Consider the following 26,607-nt stretch of genomic DNA (forward strand, 5'->3'; position numbering starts at 1 on the left):
ACCAATATATTTAATATTGACGAGACAAATCTCTTTGATAATAAGATCGAAAAAGGGTAATTTTAAAAAGAGGTTCAAGAATCCAGAAAGAGTTAAAAACGTTTCGAAAAGTACAATTTCTATAATGTTTTGTGGAAGTGCTGATGCTGCAGGTAATACGGTTTCAGTCAGATAGGAATTGACATGGTATATATTCTTCAGTTTTATCTTAGATGTTGAGAGTTTCTATTGTTATTAAATCAAATCTTCAAAATATTTTGTTGTATCATTTACAAACACTTGATAAGTGCCAAAAATGACCATTATTTACAAATAAAATAAGTTAAGTATGTTATCTTACTTCAAATCTGTAAAAATCTGATATATATCTCAACAGTTCAAAGTGTGCAATTTTAATCGAAAAATCATAACACATAAAAGAAAAAAGTACGTCGATAAGATTCCATTGTAGATGTAACAAATTTATTTACAGTTTCTACTGCCTCGTTAGTAGGTAAACCACAATGACTGTTCAAAAAAAACTGACAACCATCTTCCTCCTCACGAGTATTTTCTACGGACATGGGTTGTCCACTGACTCAGACGTGGGACTGAATACAGTAAGTGTTTTTCCTAACTAAAATCCCATTTTAACCATTTATGAAAGGTTGAAATAATAGAAAAGCATGGCTATGTGTGTGAAAACCACGACATAACAACCGAAGATGGTTACATCCTCACATTCCAAAGAATACCATATGGTAAAAACAACGATAATTCGACTAAAAGACCCGCAGTTTTTCTCATGCATGGTCTCACCTCATCGTCGGCGGAATCCGTCAATATGGGACCCAACAACAGTCTTGGTTTTATTTTAGCCGATATTGGATATGATGTTTGGCTTGGAAACGCTAGAGGCAACGCCTGGTCGCGCAAACACACAACTCTAGATGTAGAAGCAGATGCTGAGAAGTTTTTCGATTTCAGTTGGCATGAAATTGGGTACTACGATTTAGCAGCTGCTATTGATTACATCTTGGATCTCAACGGGGATGATAGTTTGTATTATATAGGATTCTCTCAAGGTACTACTTCCTTCATGGCCTTGGCGTCCACTAGGCCAGAATATAACAGCAAAATAAAAGTTGCTTCACTTATGGGACCTGCCTCGTATATGGACCATCAAAGTGGTACACTTTTGGTAGTACTTTCAAAGTATATCAACGAGTTGGAGAAAATGTTCAAGAAATACAAAATTTATGAAATACCGTATCTTAAACAACTTCGGAAATTTGCTTTAGATTTTTGTTCGAATCCCGATAATGTTGATACATGTGAGGATGTTATAGGCCTAATAGATGGAGAAGATAAAACGCAGCTTGACTTCGTATGTTATAAAATAGTAATTATTTTGATTTTTCAAACGTTATTTTCAAGGAAAAATTTCCTGTATTTCTAACAAATGCACCATCAAACTCAGCCGTGAAACAGTTTGCTCACTATGGCCAACTTATCAAAAACGGTAAAACCATTAATATTTATAGACTTAAAATTAATTTAATAGAAAATATTTACTAAGGTGGATTTTCTCAGTACGACTTTGGTAAAGATAAGAACAACGAAATATATGGAACCGACACACCCCCAGCTTATGACCTATCAAAAATTTCAGCACCTGTGGCTGTTTATTATGGCAAAAATGACCAGCTGGTGCCCTATTTGGTAATTCACTACAAATATGTGCTTATTGAAAACACTTTAACTTAAAAATATTTCAGGATGCACAAACTGTAGTTAAGAAACTTGGAAATGTTGTTAATGATTATTTAGTACCAAACGACCTTTTTAATCATGTGGACTTCCTTACTGCCAAAGATGTAGTAAAGTTGGTCTATGTAGAGCTAATTAAAGTAATGCAGAACTATTGAATAAAATCTTCTACTTTGATTGTTTTTTTTTTGAAATATCGTACGTAATAATGCGAGGTGGAAAATGTATCAATACCCCGAAGGCGCATCTTCGAGATAATAAATAATAATATAATATATGTAAACAATAACATAACAATAACCAAAGTCACTAACTGATGATAATGAATATAGTATTGTAAGTAAGACTCACGTTTTGTCTTCTTCAGGATATTGACATTCAAAAATTAGTTAACTACTTCCTATCTGTTAAAAGCTGGGAAAAAAGTTACAGAGTTTAAAAATCATTAACTACCAAAAGACTGGACGCTAAGATGTTTAAAACGACACAAAAATTAAATAACTTTACGTACTTGCTAAAACGTAAAGAAAAATAAGACTGCTGTGTCAGCCAAAATAATCAACGATTACTTGAAAGACTCAAAAGTGTCCACCAATATATTTAACTTTGGCGAGACAAATCTCTTAGATAATTCAGGGTCGAAAAAGTGTAATTTTAAAAAGGGGTCAAGTATCCACCCACCATGGCAGTGTTAAAATAAATAATTATTTTTATAATAATAACTTGTAAAATAATATAAAAAGACAGTAATAAAAAAGACCCTACATTGGAAGTTCTGATAATGATGTTTGTCTAAAAATTTGTATTTCCAGTTAAATAGGAAGTGGGTTAATTTAAATAGAAAGCTAAGTTTTTGAATTCCCAGTTATTCTATGAGAGGTATCATCAATCTTCCATACATCAAAATACAGCTATTTTTGAGGTTTTTAGACTTTTAGAAAAATTTTAAATTTGAACCTTCCTCTTCAAAAATCTATCTAACTCTGCAATTTTTAACTATTATGAAATCGTATTTTGGAATTTAAAAGAGAAATGATCGACCTTTCTTTTGATGGATTCAGAATTAAAAAAATTAACGAATATCCAAAATTTAACGTTACGTTTGAGGAAAGTCAAATACTCATAAGTCAATTTGTTTAAATAAAAGGCTCCAAATTTTGTTCTCATTAAATGGAGAGCTCAAGCAGACATAACACTTTTTTAGTCATCAGAACCTAATTTTAACAGCTAATATAAAAAAAATAGTTTTTGTAATTTGTAATTGGACAACGGAAAGGGTCCGTGGGGCCACTTTCAGGCGCAGGTCCATGTTCCGTGGAACCCACGGAACCCTGCTCAGGACGCTATTGGTACCGGGTGTCCAATCTTAACCGCGAACATAGGAATTTAACATGGTATTGTCTATTTTTCCTGATTTCTATTCGCCAATACAACCTAGAAGTAAAGTACCTATCAAAAGATAAAATTATTTTGCGACAAATGATCCCATAAATAAGAATAAAAATGGTATACATTTCTAAATTGTCTAAGGTTATATTGGAGGTTCTTTTGTACAGAAATCAATCGTCTCACAATGGGTTTACTGCCACCATCATAAATTTACATTATTATTGTTGTAGTGGAATTATTATTTCTTTATCGGTATTTGCTATTAGTATTAGAGTTAAAATATTTTACTGGTTCAATGTAACCTTAGATCTTCTGGAAAAGTATATTTTTCATCAAAATACAATTTTCAAATTTATCAATACCTGAAATACAATTCATTTAGAGTTGAGTAAAAATGAATAATTACTCCAATGCAAAAAGGGCTTTCATGGACAAAACATATTTGATTTTCTTTATTACTTAATACTTTTTGTTGTTTCTAATTAAAACGAATTAATTTTTTTATTTCTTAGATACCTGTTTATTTTATTATCAAAGTAACTGGCAAAATACTAGTATTTAAAAATCGCATTCAACATTATTTTTCTATCAATTTTCAGACGCAACCCAAAATATATTCTCAAATACCACTATGTCTTAATATTAACTGTTTGACCTTATTAAAAACTTTGCCGAATGTTATTAAAAGTTACCACCACGCCGACTACATGGGCGGATGCACCCATTGAAATTTTGTAATGGGTGCCGGGCACCCATTGAAAACATTATCTCTTGCTTAAAACAAACAAAAATAATAACAATAACTCTTAACAATACTTGGAATTCCGTATTTAGTCTAATTTTTTTAGTAACGTTGCATTCTTTAAAACCACTTTTAATGTCAAAGAAGGGAAACTTCCTTCATTAATCAAGGAAGCTGTGGTTCTATCCAATCTCGAGGCTGCGCCCCCGAGGTAATGCCATATTTTTTACCTTGCATGTAATCTACGAATATTATTATGTAGGATATTTAAAGAAAAAAACAATTAAAGCACAAAATTTTATTCAATAGTTCTGCATTACTTTAAGTAGCTCTAAATAGAGCATATTTACTACATCTTTCGCAAAAAGAAAGTCCAAATGATCAAAAAGGTCGTATGGTACTAAATAATCATTAGCAACATTTCCAAGTTTTTTAATTACAGTCTGTGCATCCTGAAATATTTTTAAATTAAAGTGTTGTCAATAAGCACATATTTGTGGTGAATTACCAAATAGGGCACCAGTTGGTCATTTTTGCCATAATAAACAGCCACAGGTGCTGAAATTTTTGATAGGTCATAAGCTGGGGGTGTGTCGGTTCCATATATTTCATTGTTCTTATCTTTACCAAAGTCGTACTGAGAAAATCCACCTAAGTAAATATTTTTTATTAAATGTATTTTGAGTCTACAAATAATTTTACCGTTTTGGATAAGTTGGGCATAGTGAAGAAACTGTTTCAAGGCTGCGTTTGATGGTGCATTTGTTAGAATTACAGGAAATTTTTCCTTGAAAATAACAGTTAAAAAATCAAACTAATTACTATTTTATCACATACAAAGTCAAATTGCGGTTTATCTTCTCCGCCTATTAAGCCTATAACATCCTCACATATCTCAATATTATCGGCATTTGAACAAAAGTCCGAAGCAAATTTCCGAATTTGTTCAAGAAACGGTATTTCATATATTTTATATTTCTTTATCATTTTTTCCAACTCATTGACATACTTTGAAAGTACTACTAAAAGTGTAGTACGTTGATGGTCCATAAACGAGGCAGGACCCATAAGTGAGGCAACTTTTATTTTGCTGTTATATTCTGGCCTAGTGGAGGCCAAGACCATGAAGGAAGTAGTACCTTGAGAGTGTCCTATATAATACAAACTATCATCTCCGTTGACACCCAAAATGTAATCAATAGCAGCTGCTAGGTCGTAGTACCCAATTTCATGCCAACTGAAATCGAAAAACTTCTCAGCATCTGTTTCTATATCTAAAGTTGTGTGGTTGCGAGACCAGGCGTTTCCTCTAGCGTTTCCGAGCCAAACATCATATCCAATATCGGCTAAAATATAACCAAGACTGATGTTCGGCCCCATATTGACGTAATCCGCCGACGATGAGATGAGACCATGCATAAGTAAAACTGCAGGTCTTTTAGTCGAATTATCGTTGTTTTTACCATGTGGTATTCTTTGGAATGTTAGGATGTAACCATCTTCCGTTGTTATGTCATGGTTTTCACACACATAGCCATGCTTTTCTATCATTTCAACCTTTCGTAAATGGTTAAAATGAGACTTTAGTTAGGAAAAACACTTACTGTATTCAGTCCTACGTCCGAGTCAGTGGACACCTCATGTCCATAGAAAATACTCGTGAGGAACAAAATGGTTGCCAGTTTGGTTTGAACGGCCATTGTGGTTTATCTACTAATGAGGCAGTAGAAACACTAAACACATTTATAGAATCTACAATGGAATTTTATCGACTTGTTTTGCGTTTATTTATTATTGTTTGATCACACTGCACACTTTGAACTTTTGAAATATATCTCAGATATATCTCAGATTTTTACAGATTTGAAGTAAGAGATAACATACTCCTACTAAGTTTCTTTTTTGTCATGGTCATTATACCAATTAATTTATTTATCATGTGTTTGTAAATGATTCAACAAAATATTTTCTATTTTGGTGTCATAATGTGCATTTTGGCGACATTTTGTGCAATACTTTGATCATCACTGGCTATCATAGACTGTTGTTTTTAAGTGCGAAATTGTTGCAATTCAATGTATTTCACCAAAACTAATGCAATTTAAGTTTTATATGTAGACGGTTTAAAAATCTCAGCCTGTTAAACCATAAAACTCGTGTTGTCTTCAAGATTTTTTGCAACACTAATATTGAATCAGAAACATTACTAAATTCAGAAATCATTATAAAGAAGTATGTCAAAATTAACAAAAAATTTCCATCAGCGTATTTTATAGACTCATAAAATAGGTTGCTGTTGACAACGTACTTTATAGATGAAGAGTATTTTAACGGCAACATAAGAGGTAAGCTTAAATGCAATGTAGAAACAATATAAGGTATTAGTGTTGCAAAAATAGTATAAAAATACACAATGAGAGTGTTTGTAAAACTTGTTTTGAAACTCTTAATTTCTATGACAAAACTGAAAAATACCTTTGGAGAGCATTTTAGAGTGCATTGTAAAGTATACAGCTTTCTTAAGAAATTCAGAAGTTTTCCTTCGTTAAATTAGGAATTTCACTGACTTAATGAAATAATTTTTTGTAGCAAATTTAAGAAAAAATATTAATTTGTGGATTCAGACAGTAAGTAGAAGTTAAACGATGAATTTTATGCAATATTGTTTGGAAGAATATTAAGTGATAATTGAAAGGGTTGAAAATAACGAAGTCACATCTCCAATTTTTAATTTTGTTATACTTTATTGTCGTCGCAATATGTTTCGACAATCAACTGCCATCATCAGCATAAAGTTTTTTGTAAATTATATTAAATATTAAGTTAATGTCCCGACGACAACTTTACTTAAAAAAATTAAAATTAGAGATGTGACTTCGGTATATTCAACCTTTTTAATTATCACTTAATATTCATCGAATTAATATGGATCAAATTCATCGTTTCACTGTCTGAATCTACAAATTTAATTTTTTTTTTAATTCTCCTTAATGGACAAGATTTAAAGTAAGTTTTATTCCGTATTACCATCAATTTTTAACAAATTTTGGCATTAATTCAGTAAAATTCATAATTTAACGGTGTGACGTAAAACTTCTAAATTGAGTGCTGCACTCCAAAAAAAATCTGGTATTTTTCAGTTTTGTCAGAGATGTTGATAGTTACTATTGTTATTAAATAAAATATTTAAAATATTTTGTTGAATCATTTTCAAACACCTGATGATAAGTGCTAAAATTACCAATATTAACAAATAAATAAAACTTAGTATGTTATATCTTAGCTCAAATGTGTAAAAATCTACGATATAGGTACCTGAAAAGTTCAAAGTGTAATAAAAAGAAAAAAGAAAAAGTAAAAATAGGTCGATAAAATTACATTCTAGATGCTATAAATGTGTATGGAAACCACCACATAACAACCGAAGATGGTTACATCTTCACATTCCAAAGAATACCACATGGTAAAAACAACGATAATTCGACTAAAAGACCCCCAGTTTTTCTCATGCATGGTCTCACCTCATCGTCGCCGTAATCCGTCAATATGGGACCCAACAACAGTCTTAGTTATATTTTAGCCGATATTGGATATGATGTATGGCTTGCCTCGTATATGGACCATCACTTTTAGTAGTACTTTCAAATTATATCAACGAGTTGGAGAAATTGTTAAACAAATACAAAATATATGAAATACCGCTTCTTGAACAATTTCGAAAGTTTGCTGGGGGGATGATTTTTTCTTTATTAATAATAGGTGAAATCATCAGTAAATAATTCAATTTTGATCAGTGTAAAATGATAAATGAACAGTACCGTCAGCGGGGGTTACTTGCAACAGTTTTGACATTTAAATGTAATTTTTGAAAAAATAATGTTATGTAAAATAAAACTTTTGAGAACAAAAGTTCTGTCTTGATCTAGACTTTCGTTTCTCGGTAAAAGAATCTTGTCCTAATAAGTAGTTTTTTTGTTTTTGAAAAAAATATGGTTGTTGCAAGTTACCGGAAGTTGGGGGTAACTTCAAAATGTATTAATTTTACAGGTATTTTCATGAAAGACGATTGCTACAAGTAACTTGCAACACCATAAAATAAAATAAAAAAATGTAGTGTACTAATACTATATGAAATAAGACAGCAGTTTTTAGCAAAAATAATGTTTTTATTGATGAATGTAGAAAATAACAATAAATTCTTCACAACAATAGTCAATAGCACGGTTTCAAAAAAAAAGTAGGAAAATGAAATATAAATTCTCAAAAAAGTATATTGAGTCCTTATTTAAAAAAAAAAAATTCGTAGGTACTACTGATCAACATCAAATGTATATGTTTACTCCTACTAATAGTTTTACTTTTTTAGTAGTTTGACTTTTCTTTTTTCTGAGCGTGATCAATTATGTAAACAGATTATTTACATTAGAAAAAAAATATATTTGCGAAAGCTTTAGGCTTCCAATATTTTCTAAAAAAATCTGGTGTGAACATCACACGACTTTCCTTATCCCATTTATCTGGAAAACATCCTTAAGACAATAATTTAGTGTTGGAAATCCGAGTAGCAAACCTAACGTTTGCGTCAGTGCCACCTGACGGATTACACGCGAAATAGATGATAGATAGGCATGTTACGGTTGCAGAACAATTACTTAAAAACCAAAATTTCAGGACCCTTTTTTTAAAACTCGTGCATTTTGTTGCAAGTAATAAGTAACCATAGGTTTGCAAGTAACCTCCACTAACGGTAATTAATTAATTTTTGCACAGTAATAAATAAAAAATGATTAGTATAATCCTAAGTAAAGCACGCACAGTAAAAAAAATCCAAACCTTCAGTAACTTTAATCAAAATTAGTAAAATAACATAAAATTTAAGGAATTCAGTCTTGGTTAGATCGCAATGTATGGCTTCTGCGCAAAAATATTATTTATTATTGGAACTTATTGAATATTTATTATAATTGTAGAGTGGTATATGTATTAGCAAGGGCCCCTGCGCAAGAATGATTTTAACAAAGGCTGGAAACGCCCCTCTTTGCATTGCTGTGCTCCTGATAGTACTATTTCGTTTATGAACTAGGAAACATTTTGTTTGAAAATTTAAGTGGGATTAAATGGATTAGTTTTACTGGAAATTCCATTCATTGTCTTTACTGTGCATTTATTATTTTTTCCTACGACCATATACGGAACTAGATCATAACGCACAATTACATATTCGCGAAAATTGGCAATATCGTACGAGGTCGAAAACCTGTGCGATTTGTTTTCGCACTGTGTGTTAAAAATCTAACGCACAATTCACACTCGAATGTTTTGTATTTTTTCATTTAACGTATTTTTTTTGTATCTATTATAAAAAATAAATCGTTATTCAACGTATTTTTGTATCCATTATAAAAAATAAATCGTTATGAAAAAAAAAATTATTTATGGTCGTAGGAAAAATAGTGTACAAAACTTGCAGGAAAGTGTTTAACGCACTCGCGGTATTGCCTGCACTCGACTAACGCCTCGTACGCAACTTTCCCGCTTGTGCGTTATTTATCACTTTCCGTGCTCGTTATTTAATATACTATTACTGATCAAAATATACTCTGTGCATTTAATTTGTTTCCACGGATGATAATTTTGATTATCTCAGTGAAGTTATATAGGCAACCACTTATACACTCAAAATTAGTTTCATTTTAGCAAATAAAACAATATGTATCACAACTTTAGCATTTTCTTGTTGTTATTAGTTTATCAAAAGCTATGTAACTGACTTAAAATATTTTACTTACCTTTTCCTAAACTATTGTTCAAACTTTGAGGTTATGTTTTCCCCGATGAAAAACGTGAGCTTGAAAATTCGACAAAAAGTATTAGTGTTGATTCTAATTCACTAATTATTGTTACAAAACCACCCAAAGCCTCATAGTTACAGTATTGCTTATCAAGACTGAAGAAATTCACATAATAGTGTCATTTTTATTACTTTTGTCATCAATCATTCAACTTAGCAATGCTTTTCAATTTCAATTAAATTCTCCCGACTTCCATCCTTGGCGCATTTACGAAAAAATGTTCCGGATCAACCATCTTCTAAAACTAAAAAACGTTACAATCAAAATCCTCCAGAGATCTCCAGTTGAGGCTTCAAGATGTATAGGTAAGCTAAGAAGCATCCAGGTGGGTCCGAAATTTTTGTTATTTCCAGGCCTTCAACGGGTCCAGTTCATCCATCCGGCACGGTTCTATTCAAAAAGTAGCGACGATGGTGGCAAAAAGGTACAAGATGGTAAAGACAAAGCATGTGAAGAGAAAAAAACCCAAAAACAGCGTCCTAAATTGGTCCTAAGAGAATGTAAACCTGTTGATATCCATCCTTGCACGCCGCCCCCTCCTCCTCCACCATCGGTATCCCCCGAATATTTACATAAAGCACACTAAATGAAAATTTTGCAGAAATTGCCTCACATTAATCAGGAAGATTGCCCAGTCAAACCCACACTAGAAAGTGAATGTCCACAAGCTAAACAGGAACCGCCCCCAGAATGTCCACACGATGAGGGCAGCAAGTGGGATAATTACAAAAATGCCGTTCTAGTTGGGCTTTTAATAGCAGCAGCAACACTCGGAGCTGTACGTAGATTTTTAATTAACTTTATTTTCACAATAAGTTTTAGTTGTACTACGTTGGATACTTTGAAGATAAAACTAAACCGAAAAAACTTGTGGCGGTAAAGAAAAAGAAAGCAAAAAGAGCACCTGTTAAAGACCCTCCAACATCAAAAGATATCCCAAATCAAGTCCCTTATTTGTTGATCGGGGGTGGTACTGCGTCATTTGCGGCCTTTCGTGCAATCAAATCAGCTGATCCAACAGCAAAAGTAATTTTTTTGACTCAACTAAATGTTGTACTAACTAGAATCCAGGTTTTAGTTGTTACTAATGAATCATTTCACCCCTACATGCGACCCCCTTTATCAAAAGAAATGTGGTTCAATGAGGACGAAGAATCTGTTAAAAAGCTCATCTTTAAGCAATGGAATGGATCCGAACGAAAGTAAATTTCAACGTGACACAATTCATAAACTTAATAAATTTTTCTAGCCTTTATTACGAGCCTGAAGACTTTTATATTAAGTGTCAAGATTTATTAAAGAACGAAAATGGGGGCGTAGCCGTCGCTAGAGGCTACAAAGTGACTCGCCTTGATGTCATAAACCGAATCGCCTATCTCGAAGACGGCTACGCCATTGAATACAACAAGTGCCTAATCGCCACTGGGGCCACTCCCAAAATGCTCAACGTGTTCGAAGCCGCATGCGCCGACCCCCAAATCGACGAAAAAGTCAAACTTTTCCGCAACATCTACGACTTTGAAGAAGTCTACGACGCTTTCGAAGAGTCAAAATCCATCGCGATAGTCGGGGGAGGATTCCTCGGGAGTGAATTAGCGTGTGCTTTGGCTCGCAAAGGCAAAAGAAAAAAGAAAACTGTTTATCAACTTTTCCGCGAACACGGCAACATGGGGAAAATCCTGCCTGAATACTTGAGTTCTTGGACCACTAATAAAGTCCGCGCTGAAGGCGTCAACGTCGTGAACAACACTGAGGTCATCGGAGTGAAGCACGAAGAAGGCAAACTGGTTCTAATCTTAAGCGATGGTAAAATGATAAGAGTTGATAATGCCATTTTGGCCGTTGGTGTGGAACCGAATACGGATCTGGCCCAAAAGTCGGGTCTGGAAGTTGATCCGGAACTTGGGGGCTTCCTTGTCAATACTGAACTGATGGCCCGGTCTAACTTGTACATCGCTGGGGATTGCGCTTGTTTTTATGATGTTAAGTTGGGCCGCCGACGAGTGGAACATCATGATCATGCGGTGGTCACCGGACGTTTGGCTGGGGAGAATATGACAGGGGGCACTAAGCCCTATGTGCATCAAAGCATGTTTTGGTCTGATTTAGGGCCAGATGTTGGGTATGAAGCCATAGGAATAGTTGATTCGTCTTTACCCACAGTGGGGGTTTTTGCGAAAGCTTCTGATAAGGATACTCCCAAAGCTGTGGTTACTGAGACCGGTGAAGGGATCAGATCGAAAATGGAAGCACAGGAGCAGAAGACTGGGGACGAGACTGATCACAAAGAAGATAAAAAGGACAAGAAGGAGGATTACGGCAAAGGGATTATTTTTTATCTAAGGGATGATGTGGTTGTAGGGATTGTTCTATGGAATGTGTTTAATCGAATGTCGATTGCCAGGCAGGTACTAAAAGATGAGAGAAAATACGACGATTTGAATGAAGTGGCGAAGCTGTTTAACATTCACGAAGATTAACATTCCGGCAGTCGATTAATTTTAATTTGATAAGAAATTTAGACCGATTTGAGTTTGTTCAAATGTATATAGAAAGGATAAAAATACACATTTTTGTCAAAATTGCTGTATTATAACTTGTGCATATTGCGGTAACGTTTAGTAAGTTTCTCGATTAGGGGCATATGGTCGCTTAAACAAAACTCGCTCATGTCGCACATCTAAAAATCGATAATTGACTTAATAATTACTTACAAGATTATCATTTACGTCGAATATCTCTCGCAGTTGAGGTGAATGTGTGATTGTACAAATCCGGTCATTCAAATGTCGGAAGATAGCAACAAAGTAGTACAAAAGACACTCAACGGGGTACAAAACAGAGAATGCTAGGAAATTGCAAATTTCTCCAAAACGAAGGAAATTGAAGAAGCACTGATTGAGCCACGACTGGACCAGGATTTCAGGACCAATTCCTAAAATCTGATCTTTGGTTAGTAAGGCTCGGATTATATGCAAAATGCATATTGTAAGATTTCTATGCATATCTCATGTTTTTTGATTTAAATAAGTGAAATAAAAAATGCATATTTTGGCAACTTCGTGCTTATTTTAGGAGATATTGCATATTTGTGCATATTTTCTTCAAATTACAAATTTCCGATTAAAAATTTCAGTTCAAGTTAAAAGTTGGACAGTTTAAGAACAACAAAATATTTTAAAGAGAATCAATCGGTAATTCGTAAGCCGGACTCAAAAAATTAGTATCCTGCTGAGTGGTTCCTTTTTAAATTCCTTTTATACAGGGTGAATATAAAGTATCGAAATCATTTGTTTCCAAAAAATAATAATTAATATAAATTAATGTAATTAAAAAAATATCTTATTTTGAGAATAAAATTTTGTTTTGTTTTTGAGTTATTCCATTTTTATTGTCAAAATTGCAATTTTTACAGGCTGTTCAGTTTTTATTGTTACAAATTTAAAAAGGTGATAGAATATGGGAAACTTTTACCTTAAAATTGAATATCCTATTACCTGCTTAAATTTGTAACAATAAAAACGGAACATCCTGTATACAAAAAAAAATTAATTTAATATTAAGTAGATAGTTGTAATCTCTTAGATCATGACCTTCATGAGAAAAATATTTTTTTTTTGGTAGGTTGCCATTAAAAAAAATATTTGTAGTAAGTACTCAAAAACAAATAAAAATTTCGAAAAATTTTATTCTTGATAAAACATCTCATTTTTATAGTAGTTAATAATTCATCAATTAGTTTTGCAAAAAACGTTTGGTTTCATACTTTCTATTCACCTGGTATAAAACGAACTATGCGGATAAGTAGTTGCCTGCAAATTAATTTTAGCAAAATTGTTTAAAGTGATGTGATCTGAAAAGTACAGATTTCTTAAAAAGGCTTAAGGTTATTAAAATGGCTTGTCTTAGGCAAAACCAATTTATTTATGTTCTTTTGTTCATCGTGTGTAGTTCAAGATGCCGAAAATACAAAGTTTTGTGTACTCAAGGATAAAAATTTATCACAGCTTTGATTTTTTATTGTTAAAAGTTTTTCATATCGATGCATATTTAGCATATATTGGAGCATATTTTGTGAAAATACCTGCATATACAGGGTCACTAAAAAGTATGAATACAGTTAAAAATTATAAAAACTATTCATCAAAACTTATTGAAATTTGGTATATGCTCAAAAGTATTTAAATTCCCTCGCCTCATATGTTTATCAAATTTCTATCTCTATTTGCTCTGGGGATACAAAGCTAACTTGATTTTTTTTTAATGGCAAGAAGGGTCATATTTAATATTTTTAAGGAGAACATTTTTTTCTGAGTTCTGTATGTAACACATCCATACCTTATTTTAATCGAAACTTAAAAAAAATATCGAACTAATAAAATTTTTAAAAATGTAAAATTTTGTTAGCCTTGGAAATGTTCTCTTTATCTATCGTTAGCTCTTTGCCGCCTGAACTTTGACCAAAAAAAAATAAATAAAAGTTAATAATAATCATTAAAATAACATTTATTTTAACTGAAAAAAGACATTTTAATTTAAAAAAGCTTAAACACGAAATACATAATTTTTATGCTACAAACGATGTTCAAAATGATTCCCATTGACTTGAGAATTTCTATAAGCTCAGTTTCACTTAAATGTACCATTGTTAAACTAATTATTGCACACAAGTTTAATTTTTTTTTTGGCAGATCGCTAATAATAGCATTTTCAAAGCTAACTTAGTTTTACTTTTCCAGAATTACATTTTTAAATTTTTATTTTTTTTACGTTTTAATAAAAATAAAAGTGGGGCATATGTTACATCACAGAATTCAGAAAAAATGCTCTTTTAAAAATAATTAAATTAGACCCTACGTGCCATTAAAAAAAATCAAGTTAGCCTTGTATTTTGAAAATAAATGATGGTAGAGAATTAAAAAAGATCTCAGATGATAGAATTTGAACACTTCTGTTTCCTAAATTTCGACATGCTCTGTTAAACAGTTCTGAAAATATTTAGCTGTATCCATACTTTTTAGCGACCCTGTATATCGGCATATTTTACGAAATTTTCGTGTATATAATCCCAGCCTTATTGATTGGTGATCAATTCTACTTAATCGTACCTTCAAAGCTTGGTAACAAGAACAGTTCTCTTCTAAAACAACTGCAAAATGTTGATGGAAACCCTCTTGTAACATCTCATCAAACTCTTTGCCAAAAGTGGTCCAAATCAGTGACGTCACTTGCGTGTTTGTAAAATGAATTAAAATGGATTTGCACTGGTCCAAATTCCCGGAACACATTAGAAAAATTATTCCAACGAACCAATCAAAATTCGTGAAATTTTCCGGTTGGTGCCCAATAAAAGCTCGCGATTGTTTTATAAGAAAAATTAACTTTTCGGGGTGTTCCTTCTCTTGGAGTGGCTTTAGTAGTCCAGTTTTTAGTCCGTAACTGGAATAATTTGTAGTGAAAAAAATCAGAGCTGTGCTCAAATTTTACTCGATTATTAAAGAGACACCATAAAAGTCCTCGGGGTGTAACTGGTAGTAGACAGAGTCCGAAGGGGGCCATTGTAATTCGACTTTTCTGTAAACGTAAGTTTTGGGAATTTTTTCTAATAAAATGGCCAAGAGGGATGGCTGAAAAATTACGTTACTTAAGGATTTTTTGTTGTGTGCTTACATCAAAAATATTCAACGAATTCTTGAAGGACCTCCTCGCCTGCGACAACCAGCTAAAATTCCCGTTTGTTTCCTGCTCCAAAAATGCCCTAAATTCATTTTCCCCGCTTTTTTCCTGCTCTGGAATTTCGAAAACTGGTACACCAAATTCGGTTTCTTCGTTAACTGTCTTGTTTACGAACCCTACGTGTGTCATCGAAACTAAAATATTATTCCTCAAGCAACTCTCTGCATCGATAATGTTACTACATCTTGCAATTTCCTCCAATTTTTTCTGAAAACTCGCAAAAAGTGAAAGTAGTTTGAAAATTTCACACTCACTTGTATTTGATAATTAGTTTGTAAGTAGAGCAACAGATCTAAATTTGTAATTAATACTTTCATTGTTAACAATCCCAAATACTCCTCATGTGGCTCAATGGACTCGTTTAAACTTTTCTGTATTAGTTCAGACAGGGTAATACTCTTATCCTCACTTTCAGAGTCACTGTCATTGTCGGCGAACAACGCGACGACGCTTCTTGTGGTTAATTTAACAAGGAAAAGAAACAACACGAATTTGTTGGTGGAGTTTGAGTTAACAGTTTCGTCAGAAATCCAAATTTCTTCAAGGTAAGGATCAATAATTTGCCTTTCGTGTGTTTTTAAAAATTCAAAACCTAATTTGTCACTCCCGAGACGGTTTATAACCGTTTTCAAATTCTCAACTGGGGCACAACTAAATAAATCCGTGAAAATCTTATTATCCCAAGCAAAAATCTTCATTGTTCGTCGGAAATTTGTGCAAAAAAAATTAAACAAGGCAAGAAAAGTTCCCCTGATTTGAGTCGTGTGATTTATTTGATAAAATTCATTCATATTTTGAAGAAGTTTAGCCGGATTTCCGTGAAGAAGAGCCAAGGGGTGACTTTCGTAAATACAAAGACAAGAGTGCAATAAAATTTCAATGGTACCCAAATCCTGATTTAATTCATTTGTGTTTACATACATTTTGAGAAATAAAACGGTTAAATCGGTGATTTTTTGAGCAAGATTTGTGACATTTCGGATTACTTGTCGCTGTCTAGCTTTACGTAGTGTACCGGAAACTCCGAATAAAACCCGGTAATTCCCCGATTTTGCTATATTATTAATTATTGTAAAAATAAATTTATTCGTTTCTACTACATTTCGGACATTGTTTCGATTTGTGTCACTTAAAGGCGCAACCAAGACATCTAATAACTTGGGGGTAAGAATTAGAGGGTTGTATGTAAATAAATCAATAAAGAGTTGAGTCAATTCAGTTCTTTTTCCTTGACTTAATTTGGAAATTATTGCCTTAAAGCCCCCATCGATAAAACCTTCTTCTGGAAAGAACTTTGTATTGTTATTGTATCGCCAAAAATAAAGTAAAAAGTGTCCATAGTGAATTTCCCATTCTTCCTCGTTACTGTTAATCTTTTGCAAAAATGTCGTCGTAACATTTTTGATAAAATTGGATTTCTTCTCCTTTAAATTATTGAAAAAAATATTGCGAATATCAGCACCGTAACAAAAAACGCGGATCCAATTTGATTCCGGGTCTAAAACTCCAAACCAATCAAAAACTGTTTTGTAGGTGAGAACACCGATAAAAGCAAGAGTAATTTCATCAATAACACTGTGATTAGCATGCAATAAAAATTTCATAACGGCTTTTTGTGAGTCCAAAACAACTTTTAGACTTTGTAAAATCCTTATTTTATTGAAATCGATAAAATAACGACTGTTTAAAAGCAAGAAAGTGCCTCTGAGAAGATTCAAGTAGCTGTCGCATGAGGTGTTTGAAAGACGGTGATGGATTTTAAGAGTGCGTAAAAAAATGTTGTAATTAGCGCTTACAAAACATTTCCGTAAACTTTGCGATAACTCTTCCCAGAAAATTTGTTTGGTGTCTATATCGACATTTAGGAGTGTGTCGAGCACATTTAGTTTCTTTAAGGTTGAATTACTGTTGAGGCCTTCAATTATCGTACAATAATCGTTTTGGGTGAGGTCAACTCTCCAAGACTCGACATTGCGGTGTCTTTTTGCACTCTTCAAAATATCGTCTTCAATTGATTGTAAATCTAGTTTTTTAATGATTTCCGCTACATCGGGTGATTCACTTTCATTAATTAATTTGGAGAGTGGAACGTCAATTGTGTTATTAACTTTCTCTGTAATTAATCTGTGTAATAAATTGTCCATTTTTTGACGTCTGTTTGTTGACATGTCAAAACTCGTTGTCAAGGTGACCACAAGCGATGCCATATTAGGAAAGTTGAAATCCCTACACTTGTCAGTATTTTGTCTATAGTTGTTGGTAAACATTGAACAGCTGTGTTTTTGACGTTTTTTGGAGAATTTTCGAAATTTTCGTGTCTTTTTCAGAAAAATTAGGTAAGTGTTTATTTGATGTGAGTCGCGTGTGTATAAGTTTAACTCGATTCGGATGATTGAGTTTTTTCCCAATGCCAAGTTGCGACTTCCGTATTGCTCAATTCAAATCTTTTAATAGTACGACCCCTTTTTAGCAACGTGTCTCTCATTAAAAACTTGTAATGAGCAGCGAGAATACCGATGATAAAAAGTCGGGGGCTTCTGACCCTAAAGACACTGGAACGGGGCCTCGAATCCGCACGCAAAGTGAATGTTCAGTAACAAGCGACGATGGGGCCCAGTCCGGCTCAGGAAAACGGTAAAAACCCACTCAATGTCCATGCCCCGTTATAATCAAAATTCAGGCAAAGGACAACCTCTGCCCAATTCATGGTCTCCTCAGGCCTGACATCAGCATCGCCCCCTAAATTCGTGTCTTTGGAAGAAATAATGCAAGCGGCAAACGGGATGAAAGACATGGCGCTAGTGCACCAAATCGTCGTCGACGACGACTTCAAATTGCAAAAAGTGGAGCCTGAACCCAACACACTGCATAAAATGGTAAATGATACCATGCGAAAGGCCTTTTGGGACTTACTCCGGAATGAACTCAACGAAGATCCGCCGAGTTACACACAGGTAATTGCTTTGTTTGTCTTTCCTGACTCACCCAACCTACACTCAACCTTGGTCTGATCTTGAGAGTTGAATCACCTGATGTGTTTATGGCAGGCGCTGGTCCTCTTGGAGGATATCAAGAAAGGGTTATTTGCAGTCCTACTTCCGCAACACACTAAGATCAAACAACAAATATCCGAGATTTTAGATAGCGAATTGATTAAGCAACAGGCGGAAAATGGGGCTCTGGATTTTGGGGTGAATGGCAAAGCATTACGTCAAAACATTTTTCTTATTTTACTCTTGTAGCATTACGCTCAATACGTAATTTCTGTGATGTCGAAATTATGCGCACCAGTCAGGGATGAAAAAATTAAAGAGTTGACGCAGACTACGGATGTCATCGAGACTTTCAAAGGGATATTAGAGGTAAAATTATCAGTTGTTTAAATAAGTAAATATCTTATTTCTGTACCTCTGTCTCAAACAGCTCGATAACTTGAAAATTACTCGTAAAGCATTTTAATAGGTCGGAACTTTTAAGGTTTTTATAAGGCAGTACCTCTGCTGCCGGCAACGGTACCAAAAAAAAAATAGCGGGATGGCTGCCGGCGATTAGTTATCAGCTTTTGATTTTTCAACTACATATCATTAAAATATAGCAAGGAGACAGGTTTTTGGCCAGACATTTTTAAAACCTTTTACTTAACTTGTTTGCCTGTTTTTTGCAAGTCAAAGAAACAACTCCTCTTTTCCAAATAAGCTGATATTTTGCATACACACCTAATTTCCGTGACATTAATAACAATTCCACGTGAGTACAAAAAAAACACAAATTGATTTTTTTATAATGCAATTTGGCCTGTTAATAAATGCCCGTTTTTTTGAGGTTATCTTTGTCACAATTCACAGTTTCATAATTATCAGGCAGCTTCCAAACTTCTATCAAGTTTTTCCGTGTTTTTTAATTTCGTTTTTAATACTGACCATGACAAATACGACATTTCTTTAGATAGTTTTCTAAGCTATTTGGGAACAACCTTTTTCACACTATGTAAATCTCTGATTCTTTTGTTTTTGACAATTTGCGTTTTTTTGCACTCAAATGTACTTTAACTAATAATTTATAAACAATTAATAAATGTTATTAACTATCTCGGCTTTTAATACAAAGATGAAAGCAACTTCATTCGATAGACGAGAAAAAATATATATATACAGATTTATCAACAAGAAATTAGTGAAATTATAGAACGTTTCAAAATGATTGACATCTCGGCAGACGTTGAGACTCTAAACCAGACTTTAATTTTAGTTCCAAAAAAGTTACTAATGTGAACATTTTTTAGATCGCGATACGTCATAAAAATGACATTTCTGTTGAATTCTGTCTGAAAAAATAACATAAAGTACAAAAATAGAAGGTTGAGAATTGAATCGGGAAAAAAAACGATAAAATTGAAAATTAAAATAATAAATCTGAATTTTCTTGACCTACCGAGATGGCAATAATTTTGAAACGCGGTATACCACCTACTAGAGTTTTCAGAAGTAATTTTGAATGCTTAAGGTTGGTTACCCGTTGTTGTTGACGGTTGACGTATTCTGTCAACTACCAACATCATACAAGCTGACAGGTGACTTTAACTACATTTTTGTAGGTTTTTCATAAAGGAATTGAAACGACTGTAGTTCAATATGTGAGTTATTATCTACATATTTTGACCAAATAAACCAAAAAAGTGAAATTAGCGACAAAACCTAAAAAATTCTTTGCCGGCAGCGGAGGTACTACCTTTTTTAAAAAACTCGATATTTTGAAAACTACTCGATATAGAACATTTTATTCGGTCGTATCGTGTTTTTACATCTAAAAATCATATTTTTGGGACGGTCGACGATTTTTACAAATTTCTAGGGATTCACAGAGATTTAAAAAAAATCAGTAATGTTAACAGGGTGCGCCAGAACTCGTGCCCCAGAGAAAAATTTCAAGTAAGATAAGATACCAGGAACATGAAAAAAATGTTTAAAAAATTCTGTCAAAAAATTTTGCCATAATTTTTTTTTGACATTTTACATTTTTTTATGTCTATTTAATGATACTGATGATCTTGTATATGTTTTTTTTACAATTATTTAGTAAAGGTACAAAAATAAAAGCCACAAATAACATTGAACAGAGTTACAATTTAGGCTACAGCTTCCTTGTTTCCTCTTTTAATAGCCTATAGCAAAAAAACTTGGAAAATTATTTTTTGAACAGAAATAAATAAAGTCAAAGTGCAAAATTTTAAATTTCTTTAATATATTGTTATGTAAAATCGAAAGCCTAAATACAAATATATAAGTAAAAATTACAAAACAAAAATTTTGGCTAATAAGGCGGACTCTGAGAAGGTGCCCCGAATGCTAGCAGCATTTCCACGTTGAATTGCAAGGGAAATCTTCTCAAAATTTAAAATTCAAAATTTAAACTCTTATAACTTCGAAATTTTTATAGATCATTTTTTTTCCATGTTCGTGGTATCTTACTTTATGTGGCATTTTCCTCTGGGGCGCGAGTTTTGGCGCACCTTGTATACAGGCTGTGTCAGAACTCGCCCCCAGAGAAAAATTTCAAGTAACATAAAATACCAGGAACATGGAAAAAATGTTTAAAATATTCAATCTGTCAAAAAATTTTGACAGTTATTTTTTGACATATGACATTTTTATGTCTATTTAATTTAAACTGATGATCTTATATGTTTTTTTTTATAATTAACTAATAAAGGTACAAAAATTTTGCCAATAAAAGTCATGAACAGAAAAAAAAAAGAAAAACAGAATTACAATTTAGGAAACAGCTTCCTTGTTTCCTCTTGTAATAGCCTGTAGCAAAAAAACTTGGAAAAATTTTTTACAACAAAGATAAGTGGAGTCAAAGTGCGAAATTTAAACTCTCATAACTTCGCAATTTTTATAGATAGAATTTTTTTAACATTTTTTCCATGTTCCTGGTATCTTACCTTACATGCGCACCCTGTATCGTTCTTCGAATCTCTAAGAGCTCAACTTCTCGGTTTCTGGAGTTTTCGGTTTTCCCAATTTCTTTGTTAAGAATCCGTTTTTAAGACTAAACAAAATTCTTGTGAAATTTTCACAAATAAAAGACTAATTGAAAATGTAGACTTTAGATCTGATGAAGTTGGATATGGCGAATTTCACTATACAAGTGGTTCGTCCGGACATAATCGCACACAGCGTGGAATTGGAGCGAAAAAAATTCGCCGATTTCCTGGCTGTTCAAAGCGACGGTCTCGAGCGCACCAAGAAATGGATGCTCAAGCACGTGGACACCACGGAACAGCCCCCTGCCAACCCGGCTGCGTACGATTCGTTCATCAAAACCGTGATGAAAAAGGCATCTTGGGACGCCTTTATCGATTTGATGGATTGGGAAGAGAACGAGCCGTACCCGGAGGTAATTCAGTGATTGGTCATTTGAATTTTTGTTTGATCAGTCTATTCTTTCTCAGACTTTTATGATCGATGAGGCGCGCTTGAGGGACTTGCAAGTGAAAACGAATCGATTGACAGCAATCGGGACCATTTTATTGGTGACATTAAGCAATGCAGGTCCGGACTTGCAATCAATCGCAGAGTTCAAAGCTTCCCTCAAAGACCACATTTCGATTCTACTCCAATCTATTAAAAATGACAAGTAATCTGTGTGTGAGTGCGTTACGTTTTGTAATGGGGTTTTGTAGGGATCTGAAACAAGTCTTGCCGAATGTGGCCGAACAGGTGATCTGTGATGTCAAAGAAGCACAAAAGAAATATAATATTAACGTGATGAATGATGTGAATGAGGCGGCTTTGCGACAGCAAATTGAACAAATCAGTAATGAGGAGCACAAGATACGATCTCTAGTTCGTAAGTGGATTTAATATGTGATTATTTAGGGTAATAATTTGGGTTGTAGGTCAACGGATTAAAGAATTCTTCATGGATATTATCGAGTCTTCAACTGCAGCACCGCAAAAAGTGCCTTCAGGATTGAGTTCTCTTCAGAGGGAGCTAGCAGCTATTGCAGGACAATTTCTGCGAATCGTCTCACACAATAATACAGTTTTCTGCATTTACTATTACAATATTGTAGCGGCGGCATTACCTAAACCAGCTAATTAAACTGATTTCGCATTCTCTATTTCATTTTATTGGCTAGAATAATTTAATACTTAATCTGAGTGGAAACTGTTGTGATAAAATTGTAGTCAACTCAGCCACAAAGTGGCGCAATTTATTAACACTTCACTATTTGTTGTGATACTGACCTTTGTATGTATGAAACAGTAACTAGATTTGTTTAACAAGCGACGGAGAAAATATTCTATTCCAAAGTAGTTTTTTAGTATATTTTACGCAAAAACACATGTATCTCTAGTTATTAAAAAAATGAAAACTAAGTTGGCTTTCAATAAATGATCAAATAAAATCTTTGATTTCCTGCTATAAGTACCTACCTTTTACCAATGACGAAAATATTAATTTTTGCAAGTTTTTTTTTCAATTTATCCATCCAGTCAAACTGTAATGGCACCAACTTTAAAAACTTAATTTTACTAGACTGAATGTCTAGGGTGTAGTTCATTGTTGGCATTACAACATTTGAACATTTACTACGCCTTTAAGTCATAAGCAAAGACACGATAGTCATTGACTTTTTAAATACAAAAAAAATTGAAAGATTTTTATATTATTTATGAAAAAATGTCGAATGTGCAAAAATGCAGTTGGTCAAAAATTTCTGGTTCTAATAACATTCGATTTTGTGTAGAACTGTCGAAAGTTTGATTTGTTCAATCTGGTGGTGCTCAAATCACCCCATTGATGTTGCAATTTTGAAAAAGTGCGCCAAAATTTGGCGCAATTTAATTGGTTAGTAAAAGTCTACCGATAGAGGTCCGTAATGGGCACCCAGTATGTTTGTAAACTGGGTTTTTCTATAATTTTGTGAAAATACCGAAATCTCTTGTAAAAATATCTCGAAAGAGTCGTTTTTCCGTTCCGTGCGCTTTATTTCAGTCCATAACATAATATTTTTTTAGTGTGACTTGTGTACATTTCAATTTTTTTGAGTGACAATAGGGGTTAGGTTACCCTTGCGGCCTTATTGAAACCGTAAGATATGAGTGTGCTCACCCGAATCAAGTTTCCAACATGTGAAAAGCATGGTTTTACATGTCTCCCATAATAAAGAAGAGGTAATTTTGCTCGATTCCACGTATTCCAGACAGATGACCTATAAAAATATCCGTTTAGGGTTGAAACTTTTACAAAATGTCATGTTTCAACTACTTGTCAGATTCATTTCAAACAAGATTTTAATACCACTTTTATTCAGTTATATAAATAGTTGGTTATGTTTATTTTCAGATTGTTCATTCTCAAATGTTCCATCAACTGTGTGAAACGAAAATGTGGCAAGCTGAATGTTTATATTGAGTTTTCACAAAGATGCAAAGCCTGGAGGGAGCATGTGAGGAGGGTGAAGTAAGTAGCCAATGTTTCTTCCACTCAGGGCACATTTAATGTCATTTTTCATCCAGCATACAATAAAGAAAATTAAGACTAGTCGCTCCTCCTTGCCTCTGCTTCACCACCAGGAAACATCAGAAGTATTAGACCATTGCACCACACCACAAACTTTCTGTATATTCACAAAAATCCTTGAATTACACAGGGAAGAATGTGCTAAAGACAACAATAGTGGGAATAAACCAGTATGTTTCTTTCTTAATAACCTATAATATTTCCCTTTATTGGTCATTTTTAGGGTTTAAGAAGAAATTCACACATTTTAGAAAAACTTGTAGCGAGAGAAAGACTGAACACGTTGATTCTAAACTTGTATCCTGGAAATAAAGGTTACTCCCTGGCTTTTAGAACCACTTCAAGAACTAACCAAATTATGGATGATACTGCCAACATGATTGAAACTAAACAGTGGCCTTATGACGAGGACGAACTTCTTAGATACATAAATAATGAAGAACTTCCCCCTTACCTCACTGATCTGATAGAAACCCATTACAGTTTTCTTTTTTATAACGGTTGTGTTATAGCAGAAGTCAGGGATTACCGACAGTCGTATCCTGAAACCACATGTGATATTCACCATGTTCTACTCAGGCCTACACTCAAGGTAAACAAGAACCAAGTTGTTTTTCTATTCATATATTTGTAAAATTCAATAGAGTCTTCTTGCTGACATAAATAACCTAGTGGACGACAAGGTAGACTTGGGAAATGAGGAGAGACAGCAGTTAGAAAGCCAAATATTACTAGCAAACAAACCGAGCTTATGCCTCGACCCGGACAATTCCATTAGTTCAACTCAGTCGCGTATAAATCACAACCGTCAAATGTGGAACACTCACAGATTTCGACACGAGGCTCGTAAATTCTCTCAAGTCACTGTGAATCGCAAACGAAAACTGGATCAGTTCACCCAACGGCCCGGCCTCGAATTGTACGATTTCTTGACGCGAGCGAAGACGAAATCAAAGACTGGAAATTCAGTCAGTAAATCGAACAAAAAGCCTCAAAACGAGATGAAACCAATTCCTGTTCCAAATCTCGATCCTCCGCCAATCGGTCCTCCTTCACAAGGCGTGTTCATTAACGAGTTCAAGACTTACCAACGTCCCAAAGAAACCAGCGACTGTTTACCTCAACTCATCGAAGAGTACGTTTTGGAGACGAATATGCCGTCGAAAGAAAAAGGCAAACAAAGGGTGTATCATATCAAGTTGTCCATCCTTCAAAGGCCGTCGAATTCCGAATATTTAGGAGAGCTTTATTTAGATAGGGACCACAAGAAAAATGAACGGAATGGAGTAGCTTGTAGATTTTCGTTAGGATCTCGGGCGAATGCAAACCGATATATTCACCAATTTACGGAGATTTTCACTGAAAGTGGGAGGAAGTCGGTTAGGATATGGTACGGGTTGAGTCCGGGGTACAAGGAGAGGGTGGCTATGGCGCAAGCACAGGCACAGGTGACTTAAACTTGAATCGATTCTTTTTTTTAACAATTTTTTTCTAACAGGCTCAGAACGCTGCTCAAACGAATTTAGCACAACAACATCTGACTCAGTTGAGTCAAACGTTGCAGAATCAGTCGTGCGTCACGTCTCCACTTGTCAATGGAACTGTCGGTTCTAGAATTAGTTTAGTGCAACAAAATCAAAGTATTCAAAATACCTCAACTGTTCCGATTTTGGTAAATCTCATCCATTGACTTGATTTTATTTTAATACTTGTGTAGCAGAGTCACCTGCAAGGGACTACACAAATTAAATCAACATCACAAGTTTCCAATGAAGAGCTCGCGACAAAACTCATGAATATAGATCAACAAATTCATGCAGCAGGTTGGTATCGCTTCACATTTTCTTGTTTCGGACTGGATGCGGTTTTCGACTTGATACAGTCGAACAAAGTGAAAATGACGTCTCAATAAGCCAGACCCTTGCAGGATCGCAAACTAGACTTAGTTTCAAGCGAATTTAAAATTTAATTCAGAATTAAACTAATTCTGAATTAATTATGTTGCAATTTTTTTGCATTGACGTCAATTTAAATGAAAATATATACAGGGTGCGCCAGAACTCGCTCCCCAGAGAAAATTTTCAAGTAAGGTAAGATACCAGGAACATGAAAAAAATGTTTAAAAAATTCTGTCAAAAAACTTTGCCATAATTTTTTTTTGACATTTTACATTTTTTTATGTCTATTTAATGATACTGATGATCTTGTATATGTTTTTTTACAATTATTTAGTAAAGGTACAAAAATAAAAGCCACAAATAACATTGAACAGAGTTACAATTTAGGCTACAGCTTCCTTGTTTCCTCTTTTAATAGCCTATAGCAAAAAAACTTGTAAAATTATTTTTCCAACAGAAATAAATAAAGTCAAAAAGCAAACTTTAAACCCTCATAACTTCGAAATTTTTATAGATAATTTTTTTTAACATTTTTTCCATGTTGCTGGTATCTTACCTTATATGACATTTTTCTCTGGGGCGCGAGTTCTGGCGCACCCTGTATATTTTTTTAATGAAAAATTATTTAACAAACATTGACGGAAAATTGAAAAAAAAATAAAATTATAATTTTCACAAAATAGTTTGACAAATCTAATATAAACTGATT

General features: G+C 33.7%; 6 protein-coding genes across 10 annotated transcripts in view; 4 read left to right on the forward strand and 2 right to left on the reverse strand.

The window, feature by feature from the left end:
- Positions 1-461: 461 nt before the first annotated feature.
- On the forward strand, positions 462-1,907 carry LOC123005529 (lipase 3-like). Its single transcript, XM_044399322.1, has 5 exons — positions 462-599; positions 647-1,366; positions 1,417-1,501; positions 1,559-1,701; positions 1,758-1,907. The coding sequence occupies exons 1-5, from the start codon at positions 504-506 to the stop codon at positions 1,905-1,907; spliced, it is 1,194 nt and encodes a 397-aa protein (XP_044255257.1). The 5' UTR covers positions 462-503.
- A 2,256-nt stretch (positions 1,908-4,163) lies between these two features.
- On the reverse strand, positions 4,164-5,619 carry LOC123004754 (lipase 1-like). The gene is made up of 5 exons (XM_044398168.1): positions 5,485-5,619; positions 4,718-5,437; positions 4,583-4,667; positions 4,389-4,531; positions 4,164-4,332 (listed from the first exon to the last, which is right to left on the reverse strand). The coding sequence occupies exons 1-5, from the start codon at positions 5,578-5,580 to the stop codon at positions 4,183-4,185; spliced, it is 1,194 nt and encodes a 397-aa protein (XP_044254103.1). The 5' UTR covers positions 5,581-5,619; the 3' UTR covers positions 4,164-4,182.
- Positions 5,620-9,602: 3,983 nt separating this feature from the next.
- Positions 9,603-12,314, forward strand: LOC123004752 (apoptosis-inducing factor 1, mitochondrial). Of its 2 annotated transcripts, none has more exons than XM_044398163.1 (6): positions 9,603-10,037; positions 10,086-10,285; positions 10,334-10,510; positions 10,555-10,758; positions 10,804-10,934; positions 10,982-12,314. In XM_044398163.1, the coding sequence occupies exons 1-6, from the start codon at positions 9,950-9,952 to the stop codon at positions 12,210-12,212; spliced, it is 2,031 nt and encodes a 676-aa protein (XP_044254098.1). In that variant the 5' UTR covers positions 9,603-9,949; the 3' UTR covers positions 12,213-12,314. The 2 variants fall into 2 exon arrangements, with proteins under 2 accessions (XP_044254098.1, XP_044254099.1); XM_044398164.1 differs by having other exon boundaries at positions 9,604-10,037; positions 10,086-10,156.
- On the reverse strand, positions 12,266-17,753 carry LOC123004751. Its single transcript, XM_044398162.1, has 6 exons — positions 15,723-17,753; positions 15,403-15,675; positions 15,220-15,359; positions 14,841-15,171; positions 12,462-12,674; positions 12,266-12,412 (listed from the first exon to the last, which is right to left on the reverse strand). Exons 1-6 carry the CDS (start codon positions 17,733-17,735, stop codon positions 12,323-12,325), a joined length of 3,060 nt encoding a protein of 1,019 aa, XP_044254097.1. The 5' UTR covers positions 17,736-17,753; the 3' UTR covers positions 12,266-12,322.
- On the forward strand, positions 15,834-22,882 carry LOC123004753 (T-complex protein 11-like protein 1). Of its 2 annotated transcripts, none has more exons than XM_044398167.1 (9): positions 15,834-16,013; positions 17,939-18,102; positions 18,149-18,422; positions 18,516-18,659; positions 18,711-18,830; positions 21,574-21,867; positions 21,923-22,107; positions 22,154-22,320; positions 22,370-22,882. In XM_044398167.1, the coding sequence occupies exons 2-9, from the start codon at positions 17,966-17,968 to the stop codon at positions 22,573-22,575; spliced, it is 1,527 nt and encodes a 508-aa protein (XP_044254102.1). In that variant the 5' UTR covers positions 15,834-16,013; positions 17,939-17,965; the 3' UTR covers positions 22,576-22,882. The 2 variants fall into 2 exon arrangements, with proteins under 2 accessions (XP_044254102.1, XP_044254101.1); XM_044398166.1 differs by lacking the exon at positions 15,834-16,013 and adding an exon at positions 17,661-17,804.
- A 470-nt stretch (positions 22,883-23,352) lies between these two features.
- Positions 23,353-26,607, forward strand: part of LOC123006037 — a 13,896-nt gene continuing 10,641 nt past the window's right edge. For 2 of the 3 annotated variants that reach the window (XM_044400191.1, XM_044400193.1), the window contains exons 1-7: positions 23,353-23,651; positions 23,824-23,940; positions 23,997-24,170; positions 24,224-24,592; positions 24,645-25,448; positions 25,499-25,672; positions 25,718-25,823. In XM_044400191.1, coding sequence (XP_044256126.1) covers positions 23,905-23,940; positions 23,997-24,170; positions 24,224-24,592; positions 24,645-25,448; positions 25,499-25,672; positions 25,718-25,823 — 1,663 coding nt within the window. In that variant the 5' untranslated portion in view covers positions 23,353-23,651; positions 23,824-23,904. The remainder of the gene's footprint in view (positions 23,652-23,823; positions 23,941-23,996; positions 24,171-24,223; positions 24,593-24,644; positions 25,449-25,498; positions 25,673-25,717; positions 25,824-26,607) is intronic. The other variant, XM_044400192.1, reaches the window with a different exon arrangement.

The sequence above is a fragment of the Tribolium madens genome, unplaced genomic scaffold (genome assembly GCF_015345945.1).
Source record: "Tribolium madens isolate multiple individuals breed KSU strain unplaced genomic scaffold, Tmad_KSU_1.1 Scaffold_20;HRSCAF=117;Tcas5.2_LG4, whole genome shotgun sequence".
Lineage (NCBI taxonomy): Eukaryota > Metazoa > Arthropoda > Insecta > Coleoptera > Tenebrionidae > Tribolium > Tribolium madens.